The 23,349-nt window shown below is 40.2% G+C and overlaps 3 protein-coding genes across 4 annotated transcripts in view; 1 reads left to right on the plus strand and 2 right to left on the minus strand.

The window, feature by feature from the left end:
* LOC109486796 overlaps nt 1–574 on the minus strand; it is a 2,552-nt gene extending 1,978 nt beyond the window's left edge. The window contains exon 1 of the mRNA XM_019790688.1: nt 453–574. The gene's annotated coding sequence lies outside the window, so the exon portion shown is untranslated. The remainder of the gene's footprint in view (nt 1–452) is intronic.
* Nucleotides 575–585: 11 nt separating this feature from the next.
* On the plus strand, nt 586–20,731 carry LOC109486795. Of its 2 annotated transcripts, none has more exons than XM_019790684.1 (10): nt 586–682; nt 8,164–9,963; nt 13,551–13,637; nt 14,003–14,170; nt 14,532–14,719; nt 15,185–15,328; nt 15,955–16,069; nt 17,545–17,722; nt 18,171–18,403; nt 18,693–20,729. In XM_019790684.1, the coding sequence occupies exons 2-10, from the start codon at nt 8,190–8,192 to the stop codon at nt 18,920–18,922; spliced, it is 3,117 nt and encodes a 1,038-aa protein (XP_019646243.1). In that variant the 5' UTR covers nt 586–682; nt 8,164–8,189; the 3' UTR covers nt 18,923–20,729. The 2 variants fall into 2 exon arrangements, with proteins under 2 accessions (XP_019646243.1, XP_019646246.1); XM_019790687.1 differs by lacking the exon at nt 586–682 and adding an exon at nt 3,886–4,051 and having other exon boundaries at nt 18,693–20,731.
* A 178-nt stretch (nt 20,732–20,909) lies between these two features.
* Nucleotides 20,910–23,254, minus strand: LOC109486797. Its single transcript, XM_019790689.1, has 3 exons — nt 22,628–23,254; nt 21,845–21,975; nt 20,910–21,580 (listed from the first exon to the last, which is right to left on the minus strand). Exons 2-3 carry the CDS (start codon nt 21,965–21,967, stop codon nt 21,110–21,112), a joined length of 594 nt encoding a protein of 197 aa, XP_019646248.1. The 5' UTR covers nt 21,968–21,975; nt 22,628–23,254; the 3' UTR covers nt 20,910–21,109.
* Nucleotides 23,255–23,349: the final 95 nt, after the last annotated feature.

The raw sequence follows: 23,349 nt of genomic DNA on the forward strand, positions 1-23,349 counted from the left end.
GGGGGGGGGTCCTGACAATGCAATAGAATAATCAAAGCAACCAATTAGGTGACAATGGCACATTACACTGTACATTGAGTCTACAAGGGGGATTGAGAAAGTAGCAATTTAGTATTTAGACCTGTTCAACCCCCCCCCCTCCAAATTCATATATTGTTTGGAAAGGCCATTAGACATCAATATGACCCACGACCTTGGTACTCTTTGTCATAGAAAGTCATACTTGGTAACTGGCACATTTCATACAGATAAGACTTATTATCAAGTTTTACTTATTCCATTTTGCTCTTTTATATCAAAATGGTGCTAGTGTCCGTCACAAAACTTCGCCCAGTGGTTAGAGCTAAAACCTCAGCTGTATCGTAATAAAAAACCTTATAACAGCAAAAATTATAACAACGACAATGCCACAACAAAAGCGATGTCAATCTACTCCAGAGGTTGTTACAGACCTGGTGCACCAGAAGACGTCAGTTGACAGTCCTAAAATCCGTTCAAATTTCACACGAAACAAAAAATTACGAAATTTCCTCGTGACTGCCATAACCCGGGGGCAAAGGTCAGGGTTCTGTCCCGCCATGCACCGCGGTATTTAGACATGTTGTGACAACATGGCGGAAAGTCGCTGACCGCCAAATTTGTCCGACTTTTGGGCGCTCCGCGGCGAGTTTCTTCTCATTTGGTAAGTGTTTGTCCTCCTTGTCTGTTTCAGGAAAGCAGTCGGTCTGTTGGAGCGCTTTAAACAATGCCATAGGTCGGACAGGTTCGCTGGTAAACACGTCACAAATTTCACAACAGGTGTCTCAAAGTCAAGGAAAAATCTATTCCCTAGTAATGATTTTTGATTATTCTTGATCATCCCTGTTTCGTGAACGATCAGCTGAGCAGTTAAGGACGTCCTTTATTAAGACTTGACGCTGTCAATCATAGTAGAGATGTCAGGCTGTTCATGAAGTTGCATTAACCTTAGACTTGGACATAGGTAGCGAGCTGCAAGTTTGGGATTTAAATTCAAATTTAATATTCTTTTTTCTATAATCAGAACATGGTGTGAAACTGAAAGTGATCTCCCTCACAGTGATATTATGGTACAGATGTAAAGTACAGTCTAGCAATTATTTGCCCCTCAGTATTACTATGAGCTCCTTGTTGTATGAGATAATCCTGTCAATAGTAACAGCCATAATAATACTGTCAAAATATCCAGAAAGTGCCACCAGTTTACTTCAACAAACTTTTTTCAATAATCTATAGCTAACAACAGTTCTATTTTTTGCAATGATGATGTTACTCTTATTCTTGATGATTGATAAATAGATTATTACGAAGTTATTAAAAATGCAAGAGTAAGATCGTTATTGAAAATGTTGAACCTATGTTAGCTGATTATTTATTAATTGTTAAAAATGTAACAGCAACATCATTGTTATAGAAAATGTCAAACCGATGTTGGCTTATTATTTATTGATTATCAAAAATGTAAGAGTAACATCATTAAGTAGAACCAAAGCTATAAACTGTATTACTTATGAGTTGACCAATGCAGAAGTTATATTGAGTACCGGGTAATTAAATACCTGTGTATTGGGGATGTCGGAAGATCTTTTGTGCTTAAACACAGTTGAATGAGTGAAAAGCATTGATCATCATACTCGCTCAACTCTGTTGTTGATGTACAGTTAGAAACTTAGATGACCCAAATTTATGTCAAAATAGATGTGACATGGTCAATCTACATGTAGATCTGTGTGGCCCGCCTCTTTCCAGTTACTTAGTACTGGCACAACCTCTGATCCAGTGCCCACCAACAGTGTTCTGTATCAGTTGCAACACTTGGGCCTATCAGGTTTCTTTTGTCGCATATGTTACAAGTTTAAATCAATCTCCTATATGCTGGAAAACTGCATTTATTATTTATATTTGTACCAATTTCACTGTCAAGATCAGCAATATTAAAAAATGACAAATTGTCCTGGTCTGACTGGAATAACCATCAGTTTTAGGGCCTGGTATCTCAATCATGCCATGGATGGACATTAGTTTATTGCCTGGGTATCATATAGAAAAGGAAACACAAAGGATAGAAATTGTATTTCCCACTGGAGGGAAACATAATCACACTCAGGATAGGTGCCTTCTATCTTCTATCTAAACCTTCTTTTGCATTTGACAACTTCGCTATTTTTCTTGCCATGGATTCTTGTGTCAATATTTTCTTGACCTAATTTGACATTTTCATTTATTGTTTACAAAACAATTCCTTCTTGAAAGTTGTACCTTACCTGTTCCCTTTGCTTTCATCTGGTGATACAGGGTAGTGCACATGCTTTGTTTGAGACTTTTGCCTCCTTTGTCCTTCATACCATTTCATGATCTCTAGTGACTTCTGGTGTTTGGTCTGAGTAGTCATCCATGTCACTTCAAGCATTCCATAGTTACAGTTTCTTGTAATGTGATGATAGTTACTTAGTGCCTGTACACTATCCCCCTTGCACTTGAGGTATGTGTTAATTCTATGTTGTCCAACCAGACCATGGCCCTCTTCTTACTGAATTTCAATAACAAATTTATTTGGTGTTAGGATTTGTAGGCAATGTGCTACTGTAAATGTGAAATGTTTGCAGTAGGTTTATTTCACGCAAGGACAGAAACACTGTTTTTAATTCAAGGTTAAAACAATTCTGTTGTATAGTAGTCTACAAAAACATATTCACAGTCTTATAGATTCATATTATAGTGGAGGGGTAACTGTGAAAACCATGAAAGTTAAACCACAGCAAAAGTTTAAGGATATACAGTATCTTACATGTGGTATATATGAGTGGTCCATTATAAGCTTTCACATGAATTCCTAGAAAGTTTACTGAAACATTATAACATATTTCTCACCAAAATGACAGAATCGGTGGAAGGTGACTAGATGGCATGTAAATATTGTACAAGACAGCTTTAGCGTTGGTACAAAGATGTTAGACAAAAAGAGACACACCCAGGTGAAACATATCCAGTTACTCACTACCCAGGCCCATTGTGCTCAACACAAAAGTCAATGGGAGCTTAACCCTTACACACACGGTCACATGACATCTTCCATGCCGTGGTATCAAAACACCAGTTTGCTACATTCACGTCCCATTTTCCTCATTCTGTCTGTCATGTGACGACCACCGATAGCTTTTGTTCCCGAGGACTGCTAAATAATTCAGCCCTCCATGACTCTGACAATATGTTATCATTAAAGAACTCAGCTCAGAGACCTTTCCATTAGGGCCAGGATTATCTGGAGCCGGGCCGAGCCTTTTATATCATTCATAATGGAAAATTTATGAGGGAGGTCATTTTTAAACTTACTCGACAACACCAACATGATAGAAATAGGTCAAGGGGCAGTACTAGGGGTGGATTGAAAAATGTTGAATACAAATGTTGAAATATTGGTCCAGGAAAATGGGTGACAGTGTTAGATCTAAGATGCAATGTTGAATTATTGTGTGCCATTCATGTCAACTATGGATGAAATTCTAAATGTTCTGTTATTAGATGTTCTAAGATATTGGGCTGGTAGATTAAGAAATGTTGAATGTGCTTCCAAATAGCCCAATCCTAGCTGTCAATCTCACTTATGATATAGCAGTTCAGCCAATGATAGCATGGCAATTAGCGGTTTGACCAATGGGAGAGTGGCTGGATGTCCGTCAGATATTTGCATTTTTATGTCTTTATTTTGCAAATCTATGTTTTGACGTAGGTGGGCGGGGCTATGGGATCAGTCTATTTTCTGGCAATAAGAGATGTTCACCCCCTTGCTATGAGAGAAAATGGTACAGTCCACTACTGCTATGTACACACACGAACCTTTGCTGAAGCAAAGGTCCCTGCCCATCGGTCAACAGTACGTGTAGATGGGAGACAACAGATGGCCTGGCAACACCTTCTGTTTGGAACAAACTGCAGGACAAATTTGAGTCCAATTTACTGGCGAATTTCATGAAGTGCAAGTCAAGGCAGACGCTGGGGTCCAGGACTTAGTGACAACCAGGAGCAAATTATGGTAGGAGAGTACGGTATCGTAAAATCTAGATCTTATCGCAGGTTGTTTGCCTCTGAATTGTTGTCTCAAAAATTAATGGGCTGAAGTGACCCATGTGCAGATATTGCTTCTGATGATTGTTCTGCACACACAGATCTACCTTTTGATACTTTTAGGTCAAGCGTACATTCAATATAGTTCTTTGCCAGGAAGCAGTGACAGTCTTATGTAGATCAATGTTTCTCTATAGTAGTTTAGTAGTCTTAAGCTTGTGTTTGTTTGTAGTTTCAAGCTATAGTAATGTCACATATTTTAAAGGAGAGTATAGCAAACTCGTAAAGAAGACAAAGTAAAATGTCAGCTTTATCCTTAGTTTCAGACAGCTCGAGCTCATTTTCATTCCAGTGCATCTGTATTTCCAGTTGGAGATACATGTACTGCTAATTTCCATCCAGCCAAATGAAAAAGTGTTTTTAAGTACATGGGTTTGGTTTCTGGAAAAAAAGATCAGATCTATGTACAAAATCCCTTAATCTGGAGGTAACATCAATGGCTTTAGTATTTACTTTTTTCAACAGTAGATCTTTCCAGGGGTGTATGGGGCAAGTGTTCGATATGGAAGTTGCAGTATAATGGAAAATGATAATGTCAAGTAGCTTGTAAAAATGTCAGGAGAATCATGTTAAGCTGTTTCATGGCTTGTGTTCAAAGTGAATGATGCTCAACCACATGGCAAATCAAGGCTTTGACTTGAAAAGAACTTGGCCAAAGTAATTAGTCTGAGAGCCTGTTTGACACAGCCCTTTATAATTACAATGTATTAATTTTGTCACCAGGAAGGTGCTATCCTGGAAATCATGTAGAAAATTTGAAGGATATTATTCAGGAAACAGGCGGTACAATAATATAATATTGAAGTTACATGTTGAATGTTACTTGTTAGAGCACTGATATCCCAGGAGATTCCCCATACTGGTGATTACATTAGGATGATTTTAGACAGCTAGGTAGGACTTATATGATATAGATTAGATACTTCGAAATTCAATTTGTCGCTAAAAGGTAAATTTTTGATGGCTAAAATGGCTTCTAACACAAGAAAAAGTTAACCAGATTTTCCGATGTCTCTTTTACTTTTTTTGAAAAGTGTTAGAATATGCCCTTAAATGTTGTGTGGAAGCACAGTTTGGCCATCTATATACATGTACTATAGATTTACCCATTAACACTGATGATGAGCTTCATACTGAAGAAAGAATGTTTATACACATTTTTCCAGGAAATACAATAGCAGATTAGGCTGTTTTCAGGGTGTCAGATGTTGTTAATGATTACCAGCCACAGTTTTCTCATATCAAAGAGAGAGTTATGTTGCAAACTTGAAACATATCACAGAAAGTTGAAACTACAAGGATACCCGGTTAGATAAATTGCTTTCGAGGGAAAGGAAGAACAAAATACAGACAGGTGGTATGTTCACATTTATGTCTCCTAAATCCACACGATCCAAATCCTAAAGCAGTTGCAAAGTTTGTCTTTCCTCTAATCCTGACAGCTCATACATTCTGGTGTTTTCCTTCGTGAGTGCCCATATATCTGGCCTTGACTGTGCCTTTGATGGGACAGGAAGGCTATTGAGTATTGACAGTCACTAAGTCAACATCCCAGCCTGTTCATATAGGAGTGATAGCAGGTAGACTGGTGTCGACTGAGCACACCTGTTATCACACCTAGGTGTCAAATGGAGTAACAGGTGACTTACGTGTTGTTTGGCAAACTATGCTTGAAGCACTAGGGAAAATAACATGTTTGTAATTATGATGAAACAATGTTTTAGATTGCCTCTTAAGAGTCTTATCCAGCTTTTGTCGATAATATTTACTTGCAACGGAAATAGTTTTGTGTACATAAAATTCAAATGCATTTTTACTTTAGTCTAAAGGTACAATAACTTTTAGGTAGCATTTGTTTGTACTACACTGTATGTCTTTGTATGTATGGTTTAGCAATATGTATCATAACTTGACAAGAAACTATGGATGGATAATATTGAGCATCATGAAATTTGACATGATATAAATGATTACATTTTGGAACCCCTGGCAGGTTTCGTTGGTACTGCACCAGAACCGCCAGTTTTGTCACCAACACTGTTCTGGACACTTAATAAGCTCAATGACATGATTTTTGGCTGGCAGATAGCTCTTGGCCTATTGTGATCATGAAAAAAATGGTATAGTTTTGGATACATAGTTTGTAGACGGAAAATATGTTAATGTGCTGTATGCAGACAAGACTTAGTGATTCCTTCTTTGGATATCGCTCTCAGTTTTACCTGTTGAACGTGTTTCACTGTTAAACTACATTGTACTTGTCCATGTAGTTTTAAAATCCTATGTTCCCTAAGCCTTGTATCCGTGACAAGAAGCCATTATTCCATAATCAGTAGGTTGCCGGACAGTCCTAACAGATTAGAGTGGTACCTGTACTATAAGGTAGCCACCAATCAAGGACAGTTAACATTCTTTCTACAGCTATAGTGATGACGTCACCGAAAACTACTGGTATTCAGTGAGATCAATGACATGTCCAGGTGTTAGCAAACTTTAGGATGAGCTCATTCCAACAGAAATCTTCACTGTGTGCAAGTACACACATGGGTCAACTACTGGTAAAGATTACATGCACATTCATGGTAAATTATAATTGTGAATTCTATGATATTAAGTACATGTCTATATCATTTATGTAGATTATATTTACTAACTATAGAGGTAGATGTATGATGGATATACAGGGTAGTACATTTGGTGTATGTATTATTTTTTAGTAAGATTCTACTAAGACTCAGTGATGTTTTCATATAGGTTTTATAAGCCATAATGTTCCTTGCCTTCATGCATGTTAATGAGTCTGATTTAGGGTAATCCTGGGTGAAGAAACCTGCTTTATAGCACATTTGGATGTTGTTGTGTTTAAAAAGCAGCATGGGAACAATTATAGTAAAAGGCCTCGTATATTACATAACCTAAAAATAGCTGTAAATGCTTTTCCATTTCCACCCAAGTTAATGAACACCTCCACATAGATCTATTGTACAATGTTTGCTCAATGCCAGGATTGCCAAGCTCCTGGTGTGAGCTCTGGCTATAAAAGTGAGTAACTTCAAGAACGATGACGGCTATTACATTAACATTTTGTAAATGATTATAGCCTGCTATTTATGAAAGGATTACGCAAAATTCTGTCTGTAGGTTATTGTAGCTATAGTAAGCGTGTTAAAATTGGACACATATCATATACTTTATTGACAAAACAAAAGTACAGCGACTTTCGTAAGGTCTAAACACGATGTAATTCACCAATTGTTATAAATTCTGCGGTTTTATAACCCAAAAGGTACAATAGTTAAGTTGTAATAATAGAAGTACAGGCCCTGGGGGATTCAAAACTTCATTTGCCAGTTTTTTTAAAGTGCAGAAGAAGTTTGTGATGTCTAAATATAAACTTTGTGTGGGTTGGTCACGACTCAACTCTAGATCATACCACACAAATTAAAGCATGCAGTTTATATTTATACATCACAAACTAACCGCCAGGTTGTATTGTCAAGTACTGTAATTGGCTCTGTAGGGAATGTGGTTTAGCTAGAAGTATTTGCTGCACAATTTCTTTTGTGAAACATTCATGACAATCAATATGAATCATATTTCACTTGCCCAGTAGATAGTGGACATGGATACTAGTACCATGTTGACTGTAGCTTGATCTGCACATGTACATATGTACACAATTGACAAGCAGAGACCCAAGTAGACTGCTGGATGGAATGTCCTTTAAATTTCTACATGTTGTATGTCCAAATAAGTGAGATTTCATATGAGTATCACGTGTGGTCTTACCTTGACATAAAATCAATGACATGTTAGTAGAATAACCTTGTGTGCTAGAATGAGATATTGGCCGTGTAAGAAGTGAACATGCATTACTCTAGTTCGGGGACCAACTGAAGATCAAAATGTTGTCATTTTTGTTGGCAGTAGTTCAAGCAAAAAACTGGAAGATTTCACAGTTTGTACCATTTCCTAACTTGTCCATGACAGTAACATTGTGATCATTATTTTGTTTTTCAGGAGGCGACAGTAACCAAAGATGTGACATGGGAGAGGAAGGTCTGCCACAAGGAGGGGGGCCCTCCAGGCTCCCTCCCCTGAGGGGGGGTCCGTCCTCTGGAATCACCCTCAACCCCCCTCAGTTCCTCCCTCCCATCTCAGTCACAAGTCTAGAAGACTCAGGGCCACTTCTCCTCAACCAGGCTTCCCTCCACCCCGTGTACACCTTACGTGTGAACGACGCCATGCGACCGGGATCATCCGAGTCTGAACGGTCCCTAGCGACGCCGGTGTTTGCGGTAGAAGACGTAGAACAGACGGCCGAGGTCCTGGGAAGTTGTTTCCGCTTGTTGGACTCCTCTGGCCACATCGGGCTGCAAAGACGCGATCAAGGTGTTTCCTTCATTCATTGTCGCAACGGGGCAACGGTCGCAAAGAAGTACTCCGAGCTGAGACATTTGATGGAAAGTAGAGCTCACTTGCTTCTACTGAAAGACTGTGGATTGCGAGTATCGTCTGCCACCACTTTTGTGCAGAGCATCCAGCTCATGGTGAACGAGGAGCTGAAAGTCTGGCAGGAGATCTCCCAGGCGAAGACAGCGGTGGAAGGCACCAGCTCCCGGCTGGAAATCTTGGGAAGCATCTGTGACGACTTACGGACTCACGTGCTGCACTGGGACGACATCCAGAGACGGATGTACACAGATAAATGGCTGCGGGACTGCGTGTTACGGCTGCAGGAAGAGCTGGCACCGGTGCGAGAAATGTTGCTGCAGATTCGGGACGAAGCCCTGCACTGGGTACAGAGACTCATCACGACGGGTCTGCACGTCTTTGCACACTGCGAGATGGGGGAAGTGTCAAAGAAAGGCCTGTGGAGCATGGCCCGCGGCATCGAGGTCTACAACTCCCTCGTATCTCAGGTCCAACATTCCAGGCATAGACCAAGATACAGCGACACCTCCTCTCTCCTGCATGTGTCAAGGTCTAATTCTACGTGCAATACCAGTTACAGTAGCGTAAAACCAATTCCACTGCAGAGAATCCTTCTCATCCTCAGTCATGAACACTCCAAAAAGGCAGCTAAGATTGTACATGACTTTTTTGCAGGGAACAGTGAATTCCAGTCCCTTATAAGAACTCCTAGCTTGCCCAAGTTTGACTGGCAAGGTTATCCCAACGATCAAAATGGTCGTCAAAGTAGCAATACTTCAGACTACCACAGTGACACCGCAAGCCAAATGAGTAGTACGACAAGCATGCTGTTAAAGGTGGGAGACATGAAAGCTCCTGATCTCTCCAAGGAAGATCCTCCTTTGATTGAATTCACAAAGGAGGAAGAATACCTCATTTCCGCCTTCCTAGAAGTCGTGTCAAAGTCCACAAACTTCTTACGGCGTGCTCCCAGGAAACCGTCAGTTCCGGACAGCAAGGCAGTAGTTGCAACGGACGGGAACACGAAAGCCAGAACTTTGACTTTTGGTGAGTACAAGTTACCCGCTACTCAACAGAACCTTAACAATGGGAAATCGACGGACAAACTGAACGAAACTTGGTCCGGGGAGGATGCCGAAGTTTCAACGAACGGCCAGCGGAGGCGTAAGAGCGTGCACTGGGGAGACAATGTGGACTCCAGCCTGCGGGTGCACCTGCGTGGGAAGTACCTACAGATGGTGTGGCAGAGCTTTGGCGCGAACCTTGCAGAGATGGTGTTGGAGCCAGCCTGGAGAGGGAACCCCACAGGAATGGGGCCTATTGTCCTGTACAACCCGACAGTAGCCATGTTACTGCTACACATGGTCAACCAGGTGTCTGCCAAAGGTGAGCACTGGTGTGACCTGACTGATTTCATTACTTCCAGGTTCAGTTAAGTATTGTCTGTGGTGGCTGAGCTGTGAAACTGTGTGTGTATGTCTGTCTGGACAGATCTAGTGGAGGGTGACAGCATGTGGGTGGCAAAAGATTGACAGGGAGAACAACAGGTCAAAAGATCAGACACAGGAAATGGGATTTACTTGCAATTGAGAGTAGGTTGACAGCATGTGGATGGGGGAAATTGTCAGGCAGATCCAAAGTTCAGGCACAAGAAATGGCCCGGTGAACTTGACAAAGGTCACAAAAAATAAATCATTTTCCAAAAGTCAAATTGCTATTCTGCACTACATGTATTTTTCCCTTGCATTTCTTGCCCCTCTAATCTCTAACTAAATGTAATACATTCTAATAACTCCCTTACTTCACCTTTGGTTGTTATTGTCATGTAACAGAATATTTTGAAAAACATGGCGGCACTGTCCTTGGTGCTGAATAGGCAGTCGAGTGTATCCATTGAATAGGCAATCACAAAACCATATTGAATAGGTAATTAAATGGCCATACAGAATAGGCAATCAAATGACCCTGCATGTATGAAGGATTATCTCACATTTTTATACAAAATATCTGTAGAAAGAGAAGTTGAAGTGGACTCAACTTTTAAGATTGACCATTTTATGTGGAACATTATGCTACCCAATGGATTCATTGAATAGAAAAGAAAAAGCATGACGAAAGAGAATTCCCCTGACATTTGGTTACCTTCGTGTTTTACAACCCTGCCTACATGCCCACGGGTGACACAGGTGTTACAGACATGTTCTCATTATCTCATGCCATCTCACCTGATAAGACTCATGACTAGTGTCAGGTGTGGGGGATGAGGTGATAATTGCCCTGTAAGGCCTAGGAAAAAAATTATTGTGTTTCCTGTTTCCCGACCGACCCTAGAAAAACCTGCCGACCCTAGCCTTTTTTTGGGGGGTGGACCCCCGCAAGAGGCAATGTTTTTAGCTGAACCTTATCTAGCTCCATGATCTGACACCTGAGTGATGAATAAACATTGTACAATAAAGGGTTAATGCACTGCCCCGAGTTGTATATGGTGTCATAACTGCATGAGCAGCTGCCATAACCACCGAATAAACCACCGTGTGAGCGAAGCGAACGAGGTGGTTTATGAGGTGGTTATGGCAGCTGCCCATGCAGTTATGACACCATATACAACGAGGAAAAGGCAGTGCATTAAAATTATTATCATATAGCCTATCCAAACTGTCAATCAACACAATTCCTGTTTGAAATACAACAGCTTTAATATATATACATACATAAAAATACATTCGAATATATTATACGCTTTAAAACAAATATGGATAATTTCATTTAATGCAAATTGTAGTTTAAATGAAGCTAAACAAAAAGTTTATTGGACAGAAAAATGCTACAAAGGTTTACAGAAAGAGTCGCATGCCCCTATACCCTATAACATAATGGTATCAGCCATAACACGACATGTGCTGTTATTCCGCCATAACACCACATGTGCTGTTATCGGGAAATAACAGCACGGGTATCCGGGCCTCTGATTGGTCCACGCCGTCCGGCTATATGATAATTGGTTTTAACATATAAAAGTGTCCTCATGCAAGTTTTTCTTTGATAAACTGTATTGTATAATAAGTTGGACCCCTATATAGATATCACTGACGTCTAAAAAAGAGAAAGATAAATTCCTACCTACCGACCCTAATTTTTTCAGGACTGAAACAAGAAACACAACATTTTTTCCTAGGCCTAACACTTCATCTATGTACCAGCTGAAGTAGGAAAACATAGCCAGTCATGTATGTTTGTGCTGAAATTACACGTACAATGTGTATTACCAAAATGGTCTTTTGCTGACGTTTTGTAGAAAATTCACTTGTGGGCCAGGTTTATTTGATTTCTCTTGCCTAGGTGCCTCCAAGTGGTAACATTCTAGACCTAATGTACTTATGATATATGCCTGTCGTGTCATAACAATGTGTAATTCGATATCATGATCTTGTGGGTTGAGCATAATCAGATGAAACCAATACGCTGCACACTCTGAAAGCCCTCCACAGTCATGAGGATGACTCGTCGTGATCAATGATTATCAGATTTAAACGCATCAATGTCAGAACTTTGGAGATATTCATCAATTTTTTAATCATTCGTATAACCAATGGAAACAATGAGCTTAATATGAACAAGGAAATTGTGTAATTATTCAATATAAGTGTTTAACCTTTAGTTTCTTCTTCCTGCTGCCTAACTACATGTACATAACAAATACATATTTGGTAGCAAATGGCTACTTTAGCATGCTGAAAGTAATCTGATTAAGAGAAGAACATACATATGATTTGATGGGAATTCTTGATGTAAAATAAGTTCTGTATACTGTAAATCACTTTATATTCACCATACTTTTATATTCGCATTTTTAACAGTCACAACTCAAATTTATCATTACTGCAAGCAAATAATTCACCGACTTTCTTTCTTCTGCACCTGCTGCCACAGTGAACATATAGTTCCGCTAACATGTCCATTTTTCTCAGACACTGAACTTTTGCTACCGCAAATATAAAGTGATTTACAGTAGTCTGTTATAATTACTTGAAGTACTTGACAAGATTTGTTTTTCATGTTGTATTCAACATCAGTTTTATATTTCATTTGAAGATCTGGCAGTTCTTGCTGTCACCAATTATTAATTATATTTCAGTCCATACCATGGTATGGATGAAATATATTGTGTTCCCTCATGTTTCTCCTTCTCCTAATCTCCTGCCACTCGTTCAGAGGGATTCAACTCCGCCATCATTCAGCCAAATGACTTGAAATTTGGCATGGAGGTAGAGTGGGCAAATACCCCCAGATGTTTTTTTTTCATTTTTTGAAACATGCCTTTGAAAAAGTTTTATGAAGGTTTTTTTGGGCATTTTTCGACAAAAAAATGGATTTTTGGATCCTGAGCCCTGGTATTACAACCAAATGATATGACATTCGGTATAAGGGTACCTTGAACGTGTGTCTACAGAATAGCAGTCATGTATTTGGCATACATCACTTCCAAATGACTCATTTGGGGGACTTTAATGGCTATTTTCAGCAAAAAAAGGGCCAAAAGTGCTATACCCGTTCCATGTTCTATCTAAAGAATGGCCGGTTCCATCCATGGAACAATGTTCCATTGCGGGTTACCTGAGGTCACATTGCACCTAAGTGGTGCGTAATGACCCACACATTCAATTTTATGTGCCTAAGACCTTCAAAATGTATCAAATCTCATCATTGTTAGTTTTTGCATACCTGTAATAAGATTAGTAAAGCTTTCGAGATTCAAATTACATGTACTAAATGTTGTTGCATCTTTGTTCTCATATAGCTACTATTTAATTCATTTATTTGAGAACCTTTGCCAGTTTTGCACTGGGGTAAGTTTGGAATAGTCCACTTTTGCTTGGGAGGGAGATGGACTGAAATATGCTGTATTTGCTCCCAAGCAAATGTCGGCCTTTCTAGTTATTATCATATTAAAGCTGAACCCTTTGTTTGTGTAGACATCCTCCCGACAGCAGCAGTAGCAGCACTACAGCCTGTACTGCACAGCTTACACCTTACAGCTGCTGTACAGGACTGGGACAGTGGTAAGCTACTGTACATTCTATAACTTCAATTGCTCTCGCAGTGGTTTCATTTCATGGTTAGAGGGGAAATTGAGGTTTTCACAGCATTTGAAGTTTGCACTTGTATAATTCTGTAATTATATAGTGGAATTACAAAATGTAAAATGCATTTATAGAATGGATAAATTTGTGGTGTTATGATTTCACTGTAATAGACCAGTACAAAACTGCAAAAATAAAACCAAGTAGAACATTTCCAATTTACAGTACATTGTACTGTCAGTTTTGATATGAAAGTGCCATATTTTTTCAGGCCCTCAAATATTATAATGATTTACATGTCTCTAGTTTGATAGTCATATTGTCAACTCTCTGAACACCTGCAGCATTTTGTGAGGCATTGTCTACCTCTGCCAAGGACAAGTGTGTGGCTGTGTCCATGGGTCCGGGGGACTTTGGCACACAGACTGTACGACTGTTCCAGGAAGTGTGCTCACCCCTTATGAGTGTTCTGCAATCTGTGGAGAACAGCCTGCAGAAGGGATATCCCTCAGGTAAGGCTAAGGCCCCGTTCATGATGCAAAAATCAAACCGGTTTGATTCATTTTGGCTACAATACAAACTGAAACAGTTTTGCATTCTGTGTCCTCAATACATAATGGTGAAGGTTAGACATCCAGGTAATGCCAAAGTTACAGCAAGCAACTTGATATGATTTTGGAAATGGTCAGACTTTCAGGTAGCATTCACTACCTTTCGTCAGTGACACTGGAGAGTTGTCAGAAAAGGAGGTTTATAAATTCGAACTATTGATTGATATGCAAATAAATCATGTGTCCATGATACATTTTAACTTGCACCCATGCTCAAAATGTTAGATATAATATTTCTGCCAACACTTTAAAACTATTTCAGGACAAAATGGTGTCCTCCCTCCACCTGTGAACTACCAGACACAGCTGTTACTGTCCATCCCGCCCACCCTGGCTCGACTGGTGGCGACGTTACAGGCCGCCTCACACTGGCTCAGCACCAAGACTAACCTGTACCTGTCCTCATGGACTCTGGACAAGTTCTTATTACTGTCACAGAGAGATCTCAAGGTATGACAGCATTATGTTACCTTCACAGAAGGAAAATATACTGTTTTTCCTGTTTCATCTTCCTCTTCTTCTCCAAACAAATAAGGTCAATGACCTGAACCTGACATCTGTCACCATGGTAACTAGTGGTGGATTACATCATGTTGCAATTATATAGCAGTAGGGATTTGGACCACCATAATTGTTTGAGTAAGAATTAACAGAGCAGACCATAGGTGAACATTATGCATTTGCCTTGCAGATCTGCTTTGCAGATTTTTGAAGTCCTAGTTTTTATTCTTATGTCAAGGTAATAATTGATGTTTGTCCATCTCAGAGCTGGAAGCTGTGCTTTTTTACTTAATTATCTCCATTACATGACAATGTATAGATTTGTTTTATTCAAAGCTTGGTAAGAAATCCAGCATTTCGTACCTGTATTTGCAACATGCTGTCTCTGATCTGTGTCATGTTTTCCTGTCCCAGGTGCTGACTGACACAGCCGTGCTGTCCCTGAAGCAGAGCAGACAGCTGTACATGCTGGCAGAATCAGGAGGGGCCAATTACCAGCTCAAACTCCGCCTGAACCACATGGTGCAACAACTCAACCACATCAGCGCCGGGCTACATGTAAGGACAACTCTGACTTACATGCTTACATAGCTCGTGATATTCTGGGGAAGTGTTATGTCAACCAATTTGCTCTTGAGTCGGAAGTATTGTTTTGGGTGGGTTTGTGTGCGTGCGTGCGTGTGTGTGTGTGTGTGTGTGTGTGTGTGTGTGTGTGTGTGTGTGTGTGCTTGTCTTGACAGAATAGGTTGACAGTACATGGTTTGGGGACAAATGACAAGCAGAATGTCAGGAGGTCAAAAGACAGACACAGGAAATGGGGTGAATGTGAAAGTACCAGAATCTGCCCAGGAGCAAGTAGGAATTAGGGGTCAACATGGGGGAATTCAGGAACCAGAGGATTGCATGAGCAACCTTCCAACCCTGCACAGTTTCTGTCCTAGTCCTACTTAAAGTCACACAATTGTGATCAGTTGTTCCAATAAATTCATAAAAGCCCAAAATACCTCATGGAAGTCAGAAATCTCTTCAAAATCTTTCATGATTTTGAATTTATGTACTTTTGAAATGAGGTCAGTCTTGAATTTATGTACTTTTGAAATGAGGTCATTCTTGTTGAGCAACGTGACAATGGTCTATAGACAGCTGACTGGAACTGACATACATGTATTGCCACTTTTCCACAGTGCCTGTCCAGTTCAGCGAGTCAGTCTTTCTCCCAGGACTGCACCAAGATGACCACCAACTTCTGGCAGGAGTGTATGCCGACCGGCAAGGTCTGGAGAAAGAAGAGCAGTCTGGGTAATGTCCATACCTTCAGTGTATACATTTTGTATGTGTGACATGTATACAATTTGTACCCTATGTGTATTGGAGAAATTCTAGTTTTGGAGTCCATATCCCAAAATTCTAGCTCTAAATCTTGTTCTTTAGGCCAAAGCCAACCAAACAAAATAATACTATTACTGTATGTAGCTTTGTGTGTCATCTAATACTACATGTCATCATCTTCTTAACACTATATTTTACCCTAATGTGTATGATAAGTACAATTGAGGCAAACAATTCCATGTATTAAGATTAGATGAGTCTTAACGTAGGTTAGGTCCCCTTGTGTTTTAGGAGCAGGGAATGTACCCAAAGATTATTTTTTTATAGAAAAAAATTTAATCTAATTCCAGTTCTTGAAAAAAAAATTGAATAAAACTCCACATCAAGTCTAATACTCCTATTCTGCTTGAATTGATGCCACAGGGACTGTCGTGTTTTGATGTATTAAAAAGCTTTTCACACATGGATTCCTCAGGAAATCTCCTAGAAAATTTATGTGGCCATTTTTGTGGCCATTTCCCTAATCACCTTACCAAAGACGTCTGTAAGCGTGAAACGTGAGTCCTTAAAATAACCTCATTAAGCCGCCTACGCCACAACCTTGGCTTGCCCTTGCCTCATGTGATCCATGGAAATTGGTGCACTCAGGTGTGAAAGCTTCCTGCCCAAGTAACCACTGGTTGTGCCGAGAGATCTCAGTTAATGGAACAGGCGGCGATCCTGTCAGCTTGGAATAACTTTCACCTTGAACCCCCTCCTGAATTCACACGGACATTTATATCACTACAACTGTTTGGAAATAACTGCTGTGTGATTGACAGTTGGGTCACATTGGATACCAAAAGTCACAACAGAAATTTTAGAATACATGTACAATGTATAAGGAGTAATTGTTTGTCAAGGCTCATACCTTTTTAGTTAAATGACAACGATATTAGTATATGGAGATGTTCATGCTAAAAATAACATCAGTAAGGATGTGACAAAAAGTAAGGACAACAAACTTGGAAGAAACTGTACTACAGTAACAGTTACATACTGATATGATCATACATTACATCATTTTGTCAGTACATTTGTACATGGTTGTATACCCTTCTCCCCATGTCTTTATGCCTTGTCTGGTTGGACATACATGTACATGTATATATTCAGTCATAAGCAGAATCTGACCCGATTGAACTTTTCTGTAGGATCATAGAATATTGAGTGTGAGCCTACAGATGTTGTTGCCTTCAGGGATTCACATGGCCTCTGATGTGACATCATCAAAGTGTCATTGATGTTCCTTTGACATGATTAGATCAAAGCATGGTAGAAACAAGAGATACGTGTCCAATAGTTACTTTAAAATTGGAGAACTTAAGCATTTGATATTCTTTTGTTTTCCTTGTAGTCATTGTTTTGTTGTTTATGGCTCGAGTTATTTCTTCCTGTATTTCTAGACCTTCCGGAGGAACCCAACACATATGCTGAGCAGGCAGTGGAGACTGTGCTCTTCCCTGTCACAGAGGGGGTGAGCAAGCTGAAAACAACAGCCCAGATCTCGGCTGTTTCAGTTGCTGTCAGTGCCATGTTGGAGTCCTGGCTGGGCCACATACTGAAAGAGAGGATCAAGTTCAGGTGTGTATTGTTCATCACAGGTGGTTTCTGTGTGTATAGTTTTAATTAAAATCATGTTTTTTTAATTTCTTGGACAGTTAATATGATGTACTACTAGTAATTCTCAGCAGGAAGAAGGAATGGCAGAACATCAAAGAAATGTTCATAGCCAAGTCAGAAAAATATCAACCACTTACTAATAAATAATCAAATTCAGGGAGGTGCACAATGAAAGGAAGCAGCTAGATGAATTGTTATAGCTTATCTTACAGTAATTTAGAATTCCTTGAAAAACCTGTGTCTCTGTTCATTAATTTTCAGACTGGTACTGTTACTGTTACAGTACTGAAATTTGATTGCAGTTATTTGTCAATGTGAGTTATTTTGTTAATTAACATGAATGGACCAATCAAGAACCAAACTTTGTTATTATGTACATAAACTGATTGGTTGAGTCTTGTTGTTACAGTTACCACGGTGCACATCAGCTCCAGCTGGACTTCAGCTGTGTGAGAAGCTTCGTCTCCTCCGAGTTCAGCGGGCTGTCGGCCGACGCCCAGCAGAGCATCCTGTCCCTGGACGCCTTCAAACACGTGGAGGGGGTCGTCACCCTGCTGAAGAAGCAGCCGTTCGGCAGGAAGGGGAGGAGTGAGACGGGGAGTGAAGGTGGTCTGAAACTCAGCCACACTCTGGAGTCCAACAGTGAGTAGATGGAATGTCCTGCATGCAATTTAATTTAAAACAAGAAATCAGAGACTTCCTGGAAGTATTTCAAGTTTTCCTGACCTTCAAGTTTGCCCCATTTCAATGCCTGCCAATATTCCCCTCAACAACGTGCTGTCAACCTATTCTCAACTTCATTCCCTATGCCAGGCCTTTTGACTGCCTGTCATCCTGCCTGTCAGTCTTCCCCCACCCACTTACTGTCAACTTTCATACTGGTATGTATGTTCATGTGATAATGATTTCTATAATGTGTTTGTTGCTGCAGTGTCGGAGTACAGCCACAGTACGGGCCCCGGGTCAACCGCGGGAGCTTCAGCAGCGACAGTCCCCCTGGCCAACGGTAGCGACAGCGACGTGGCGGTGAGCGGCAGCGAGGAGGACCTGTACCGCCTGCCCAACCGGCAGGCGTGGCTGGCACTCAGGGTGCATGGCGGGGAGAGACAGTGGAAGCTGCCGTCCTTCCCCTGCATGTCAGGACAGGCTGATGTGTTGTGACCTGAGCTGGGCAACGTCAGCAGAAGCCTACAACTTACACAAGGGGAATTCAGTAAGTTCTCACACTGAAACAAGGGGCACAACTCAGATTTTCAGGCATACATTTTGTAGTTATGAAGGATGAAGCCATTTATGAATATCCACCAAAACTCAAAATTTCATCATTACAACATACTTTGCTGGCAATGTCCTTTTTGAAGTTAGGTTAGGCTTCACATTTTATACTTGCATGTATGTCCTAAAGCTTGAGTTGTGCCTTGTTTCTGGGTGATGCCAAAAACTTACTGAATGCCCCTGGCAGCGAAACATTGAATGGCTGGGACAAATCATTCAATATCTGTGTTAACAAAGTGACAAGTGAAGTTTACACATATCTCCCCTTGTTGGATTGTACTGAACTGTGGCAAACATAGACCTTTGGCCAATTTGTATTGTATTTACATGTATGTGACGACTGTTGCAAGAAGTTAACCTGTACAAAGCCATGAATGCCCACATTGTGTTGGTCATGAACATGTAGCATCAGCCATGGGATGGCCAAACAGTCTAAGGGATCTAAGGCGTAGGTTGTTTGGACTTCCCAATATGTTGTCTCAGCAAAGAAAAACATCAGAAGTAAGTCATGGAGACAGAATTTCATAGTTTGTAACGATACAAACAAGAGTAGAGTTAGATGATGTTTATAACAACTTAAGCTATCTATGCTGTGCCATAGGTTTGACTGAACATCGGAAATACCAGTAAGGTTTGAGATGGTCATCAGCATGAATTATAGTTGTTAACTTTGTGTTATGTTGTGTGTGAGAGTCACAAACTACATTGTATGTTGTGTATTAGAAGTTAAACTGTTGCTTCTTCCTATGTGATGTGAAGTCCTGTTTTTGTCATTTGTATTCTTTGGGCAGCTACTGCAATGTATAGTGGATAAATTTTGATATGAACTGCGTTGTGTACTTGGAAAAGAGCCAACTCTTGTACAGAGATAAAGGAGCACAGAGAAACCATATTGCCATTGGTAAAGTGATCATGTGTAATCTTTTATGTTGGAACAAAGCTAAATGTAATAATGATCTATTCAGGAATGAATTAAAGGAAAAATGGTTTAAAAAGTACATTTAAAAGACATATTATTAAGTATGATGAATACAAAACTGTACATTAATCTAGATAGTTTGTTGTTTCGGCCTGTGATGTGTAAGTTATATTTTAATGCTTTATCATTGCTCTTGTGTGTGCTAAACATCAGTGAGCAGTTTTACTTGGAATGAACCTACCTCAGGGCATGTGTACCTGTGCATATATATCGAGGAACGAAATGTTGCAATGTATGGTTGTCATCAAAAGTCTTTTTATTGCCAATCCATAAAAAAACACAAATCAAACTACCAGTACATAATTAACATAATCCAGTGTCAACCACATACCGATAGTCAGTCATTCCATTCCCTAATGTTCTCCCTACTAGAGTGACTGTTTGCCTCTGCTGTGTACTTATCATGTGTACAGTAACTAGATGTAGTAGTATATGATGATCTAATCAACTCAAGAAAGTTGGGAGGATACCTGTAGACACCGAGGACTAGCTAAGCTGTAGGATAGTTGATTTGAGAGACACCTGTCTGCAATGTCAGGAGTGAGATGTCAGCTTGCACCAACAGATGCATTTCTGTATAGTCAAGTGTAAATAAGAAATGGTGCATCTTATGAATTGTAGTACATATTGTTCAGATGCTTTGGATATTTTATATTATATTTTATTTGGACCTCTATCTGTGGAAACAAATTAAAAATATTCCAAAAGATTATACAAGAGTACTTGTCATTTTGTACAACCATATCTCTTACAGAAGCTTTACTGATGCAACAGAAAGTACAGTAACTTATGTAAGGTCTAAACTAAAAAATAGAAATACAAAATAAATCTTAAACTTGTACATACTTAATATTAAGCCCAAACCTGAGTATATGAAATCTGAAATATCCTCTTACACTCAGCTGGGGCTTACCTGGATTTCAGTAGATGTTTTCTAATAACAAAGCCATCTTTTATGCATTGTGAGAGTTGTCTCATCTAACGAGGCATCACTTGTGGTAGATGGCATTTATGACTCAAAGTAAAAGAAAATTGCTTTTCATTAAACTTCACTGCAACATTCTGTGTGAAAAAAGATCACAATTATCTAAGTGTCACTCTGTAACAGAGGGGATTGTCTGATTGGGCTGTTCCACTGCGTTCCAGACCATTTGGTTGCCATGTACAAACATGATAGTCTGCTTATCTGTACCTTTCCTTAATGACTTTTCCGTCGCTCTCTGTGGCAACCATTGTCCATGTAGCGGTGGGATGCTACAAGAGGGCAGTAATATCTTCCTGTAGGCATCAATGACTTGATGAGTCACTGAAGTTTCTTCGCCACTCTGTTGTCCTTTCTGTTGACCCTTATGCTTTGCTCCTCTGGTACGGCCGGCATCCTTGATAGGATCAAGTCGGCGTGGCGACTTCTGCTTGAAATGGAATCGGTTTGAGACGGAACGCGTGGGAAAGGCAGCTGGCCCGTTTGTTCCCAGCTGGAAGTCCTGTTCTGGTTTGACGGCGTGCTTGCCGCTGAATTCAACCTGCCTGACTCGCTCCAGGGCATAGGACAGCGTCTGCTGATTCTGTAAATTAAATTAAGATGAGATTCTTCAGAGATAGATACGATCGAAGTACAGATGTATGTGGCTTCCACACAGAATGACATTAGCTCCTATTCTGAATTTCTTGCAGTGGTTTTATTTTTAGTGACTTCTTCACCCCAAATTCATGACACAGCGAATTGCATTACAACTGTACTACAGAACACAAAGTTAAAACACTCACAGTGAAAACCTTGTTTTCCCTCTTACTGCAAATGCATCTGTGATCTAGTCCTAAGTTCTTACCTGTTGAAGTAAGGACATCCGTAGTTCCTGGGCCTTGTCCTTGTAGCTCAGCTGACGTTGGTGGGCGTTCCTGTACCGCTGGAACCACTCAGGCACCTTCAGGTCCTCCTGGATGTCTTCCATCTCAGACACTAACCAGAAATAAGAGATTTCAGACTTCTAGGAAGTACATGTCATGTACATGTGTGTTGTGTTTCTGAACAACCGAGGAGATGACATTCTTTATAAATCAGGTCTGGACTTATCCTGATTCCTGCAGTCTTACAGCCAGATTCTGTGACCTTCATGTTCATCCTATTTCCTGTGTCTGACTTTTTGACCTGTCATGCTGCCTGTCAATCTTCCCCCACCTACATGCTGTCAACCTACTGTCCAAAAACACCCACCCACAGATAAACCCATCCAAAACAAAACAACCCTTTGAAATGTTACTTTTAACCATGTTAAATTGCACTGAAACTTTGATACTTGCTGTAGTATTTGCTGGTTGTATATAATTGTACAATAATGCTATGGGGAGCCATACGAACTAACAAAATTGCATTTTTGGGGGGTCATACAGCTGTGTTGCATCCTAAGTTACGCAGAATTGAATGCTTACATAGGCAGTGTGCTGAGAACACAGCTAATGGCAGGGCTCTACAAACAGGATGTAACGGCTTCAACTCTAACAACTATTTGCTTTAGTTTTTCTATAAATCAATGGACTTGCACTGGCTAGAAGGGTAGGAGTACATGAAATAAATTCTTACTTTTGTATCCTATGAGATGTTTCAGACTAACCTGTACTGTGGCTTCCCTCCAATCATCAATGTAGTCAATAGCCAGAAGCAAAGCTGCTGATTTGAAATATTCATCCGCTCCACGGGGGGAAAAAATCAAAGTCAAGTACTCCAAGGTTCCTCTTGACAATTTCAGTTCAAACATGGAGGTTAACCCTGGTGCCAGTTGTAGAGTGGTTTATAGTTGTGTTAAGCACCACTCCTGCCCGTGGACTCCCAGTGCCTCTACAAAAGTTGAGATCGCTTGTACATGTTGGCCTTTTGTGATGGCCTGAACCATCGAGTGCACAGGCCGTGGCAACAGTGCCAAGCAGAGGTAACTTGTGTTCCCGTGTCAACAATTTGTTGCCATGAAATTGACCAATAAATTAGATGTTAATTGTGTCACCAAACAAGCCATGGCCTAAAGGGGCAGGGTGGCAAAACAATGGAACCAGATAACGGGGTTAGCAACTAAACGCACATTTGACCGTTACCCGGTAACTGATAGCCTGATATAATCTATAGGAAAATCCCCACAAAAGGAGATAAAACTTACCTGCACACGTCAAAACTATTCAAATTATCTCCTTTGTATCATATTTACTTTCTGTACAAAACTTGCATTATGTAGGTGTCACTTTTTTCATTAAGCTTGGTCCCACTTGTTGAGCTACTTGGCCTTTTAACCCAGAGAATGAATGGCCATGGGTGTCAATACCACGACACTAGGTAAATCGAAGG

This window comes from Branchiostoma belcheri, unplaced genomic scaffold, assembly GCF_001625305.1.
Source record: "Branchiostoma belcheri isolate BF01 breed outbred unplaced genomic scaffold, Haploidv18h27 scaffold83, whole genome shotgun sequence".
NCBI lineage: Eukaryota > Metazoa > Chordata > Leptocardii > Amphioxiformes > Branchiostomatidae > Branchiostoma > Branchiostoma belcheri.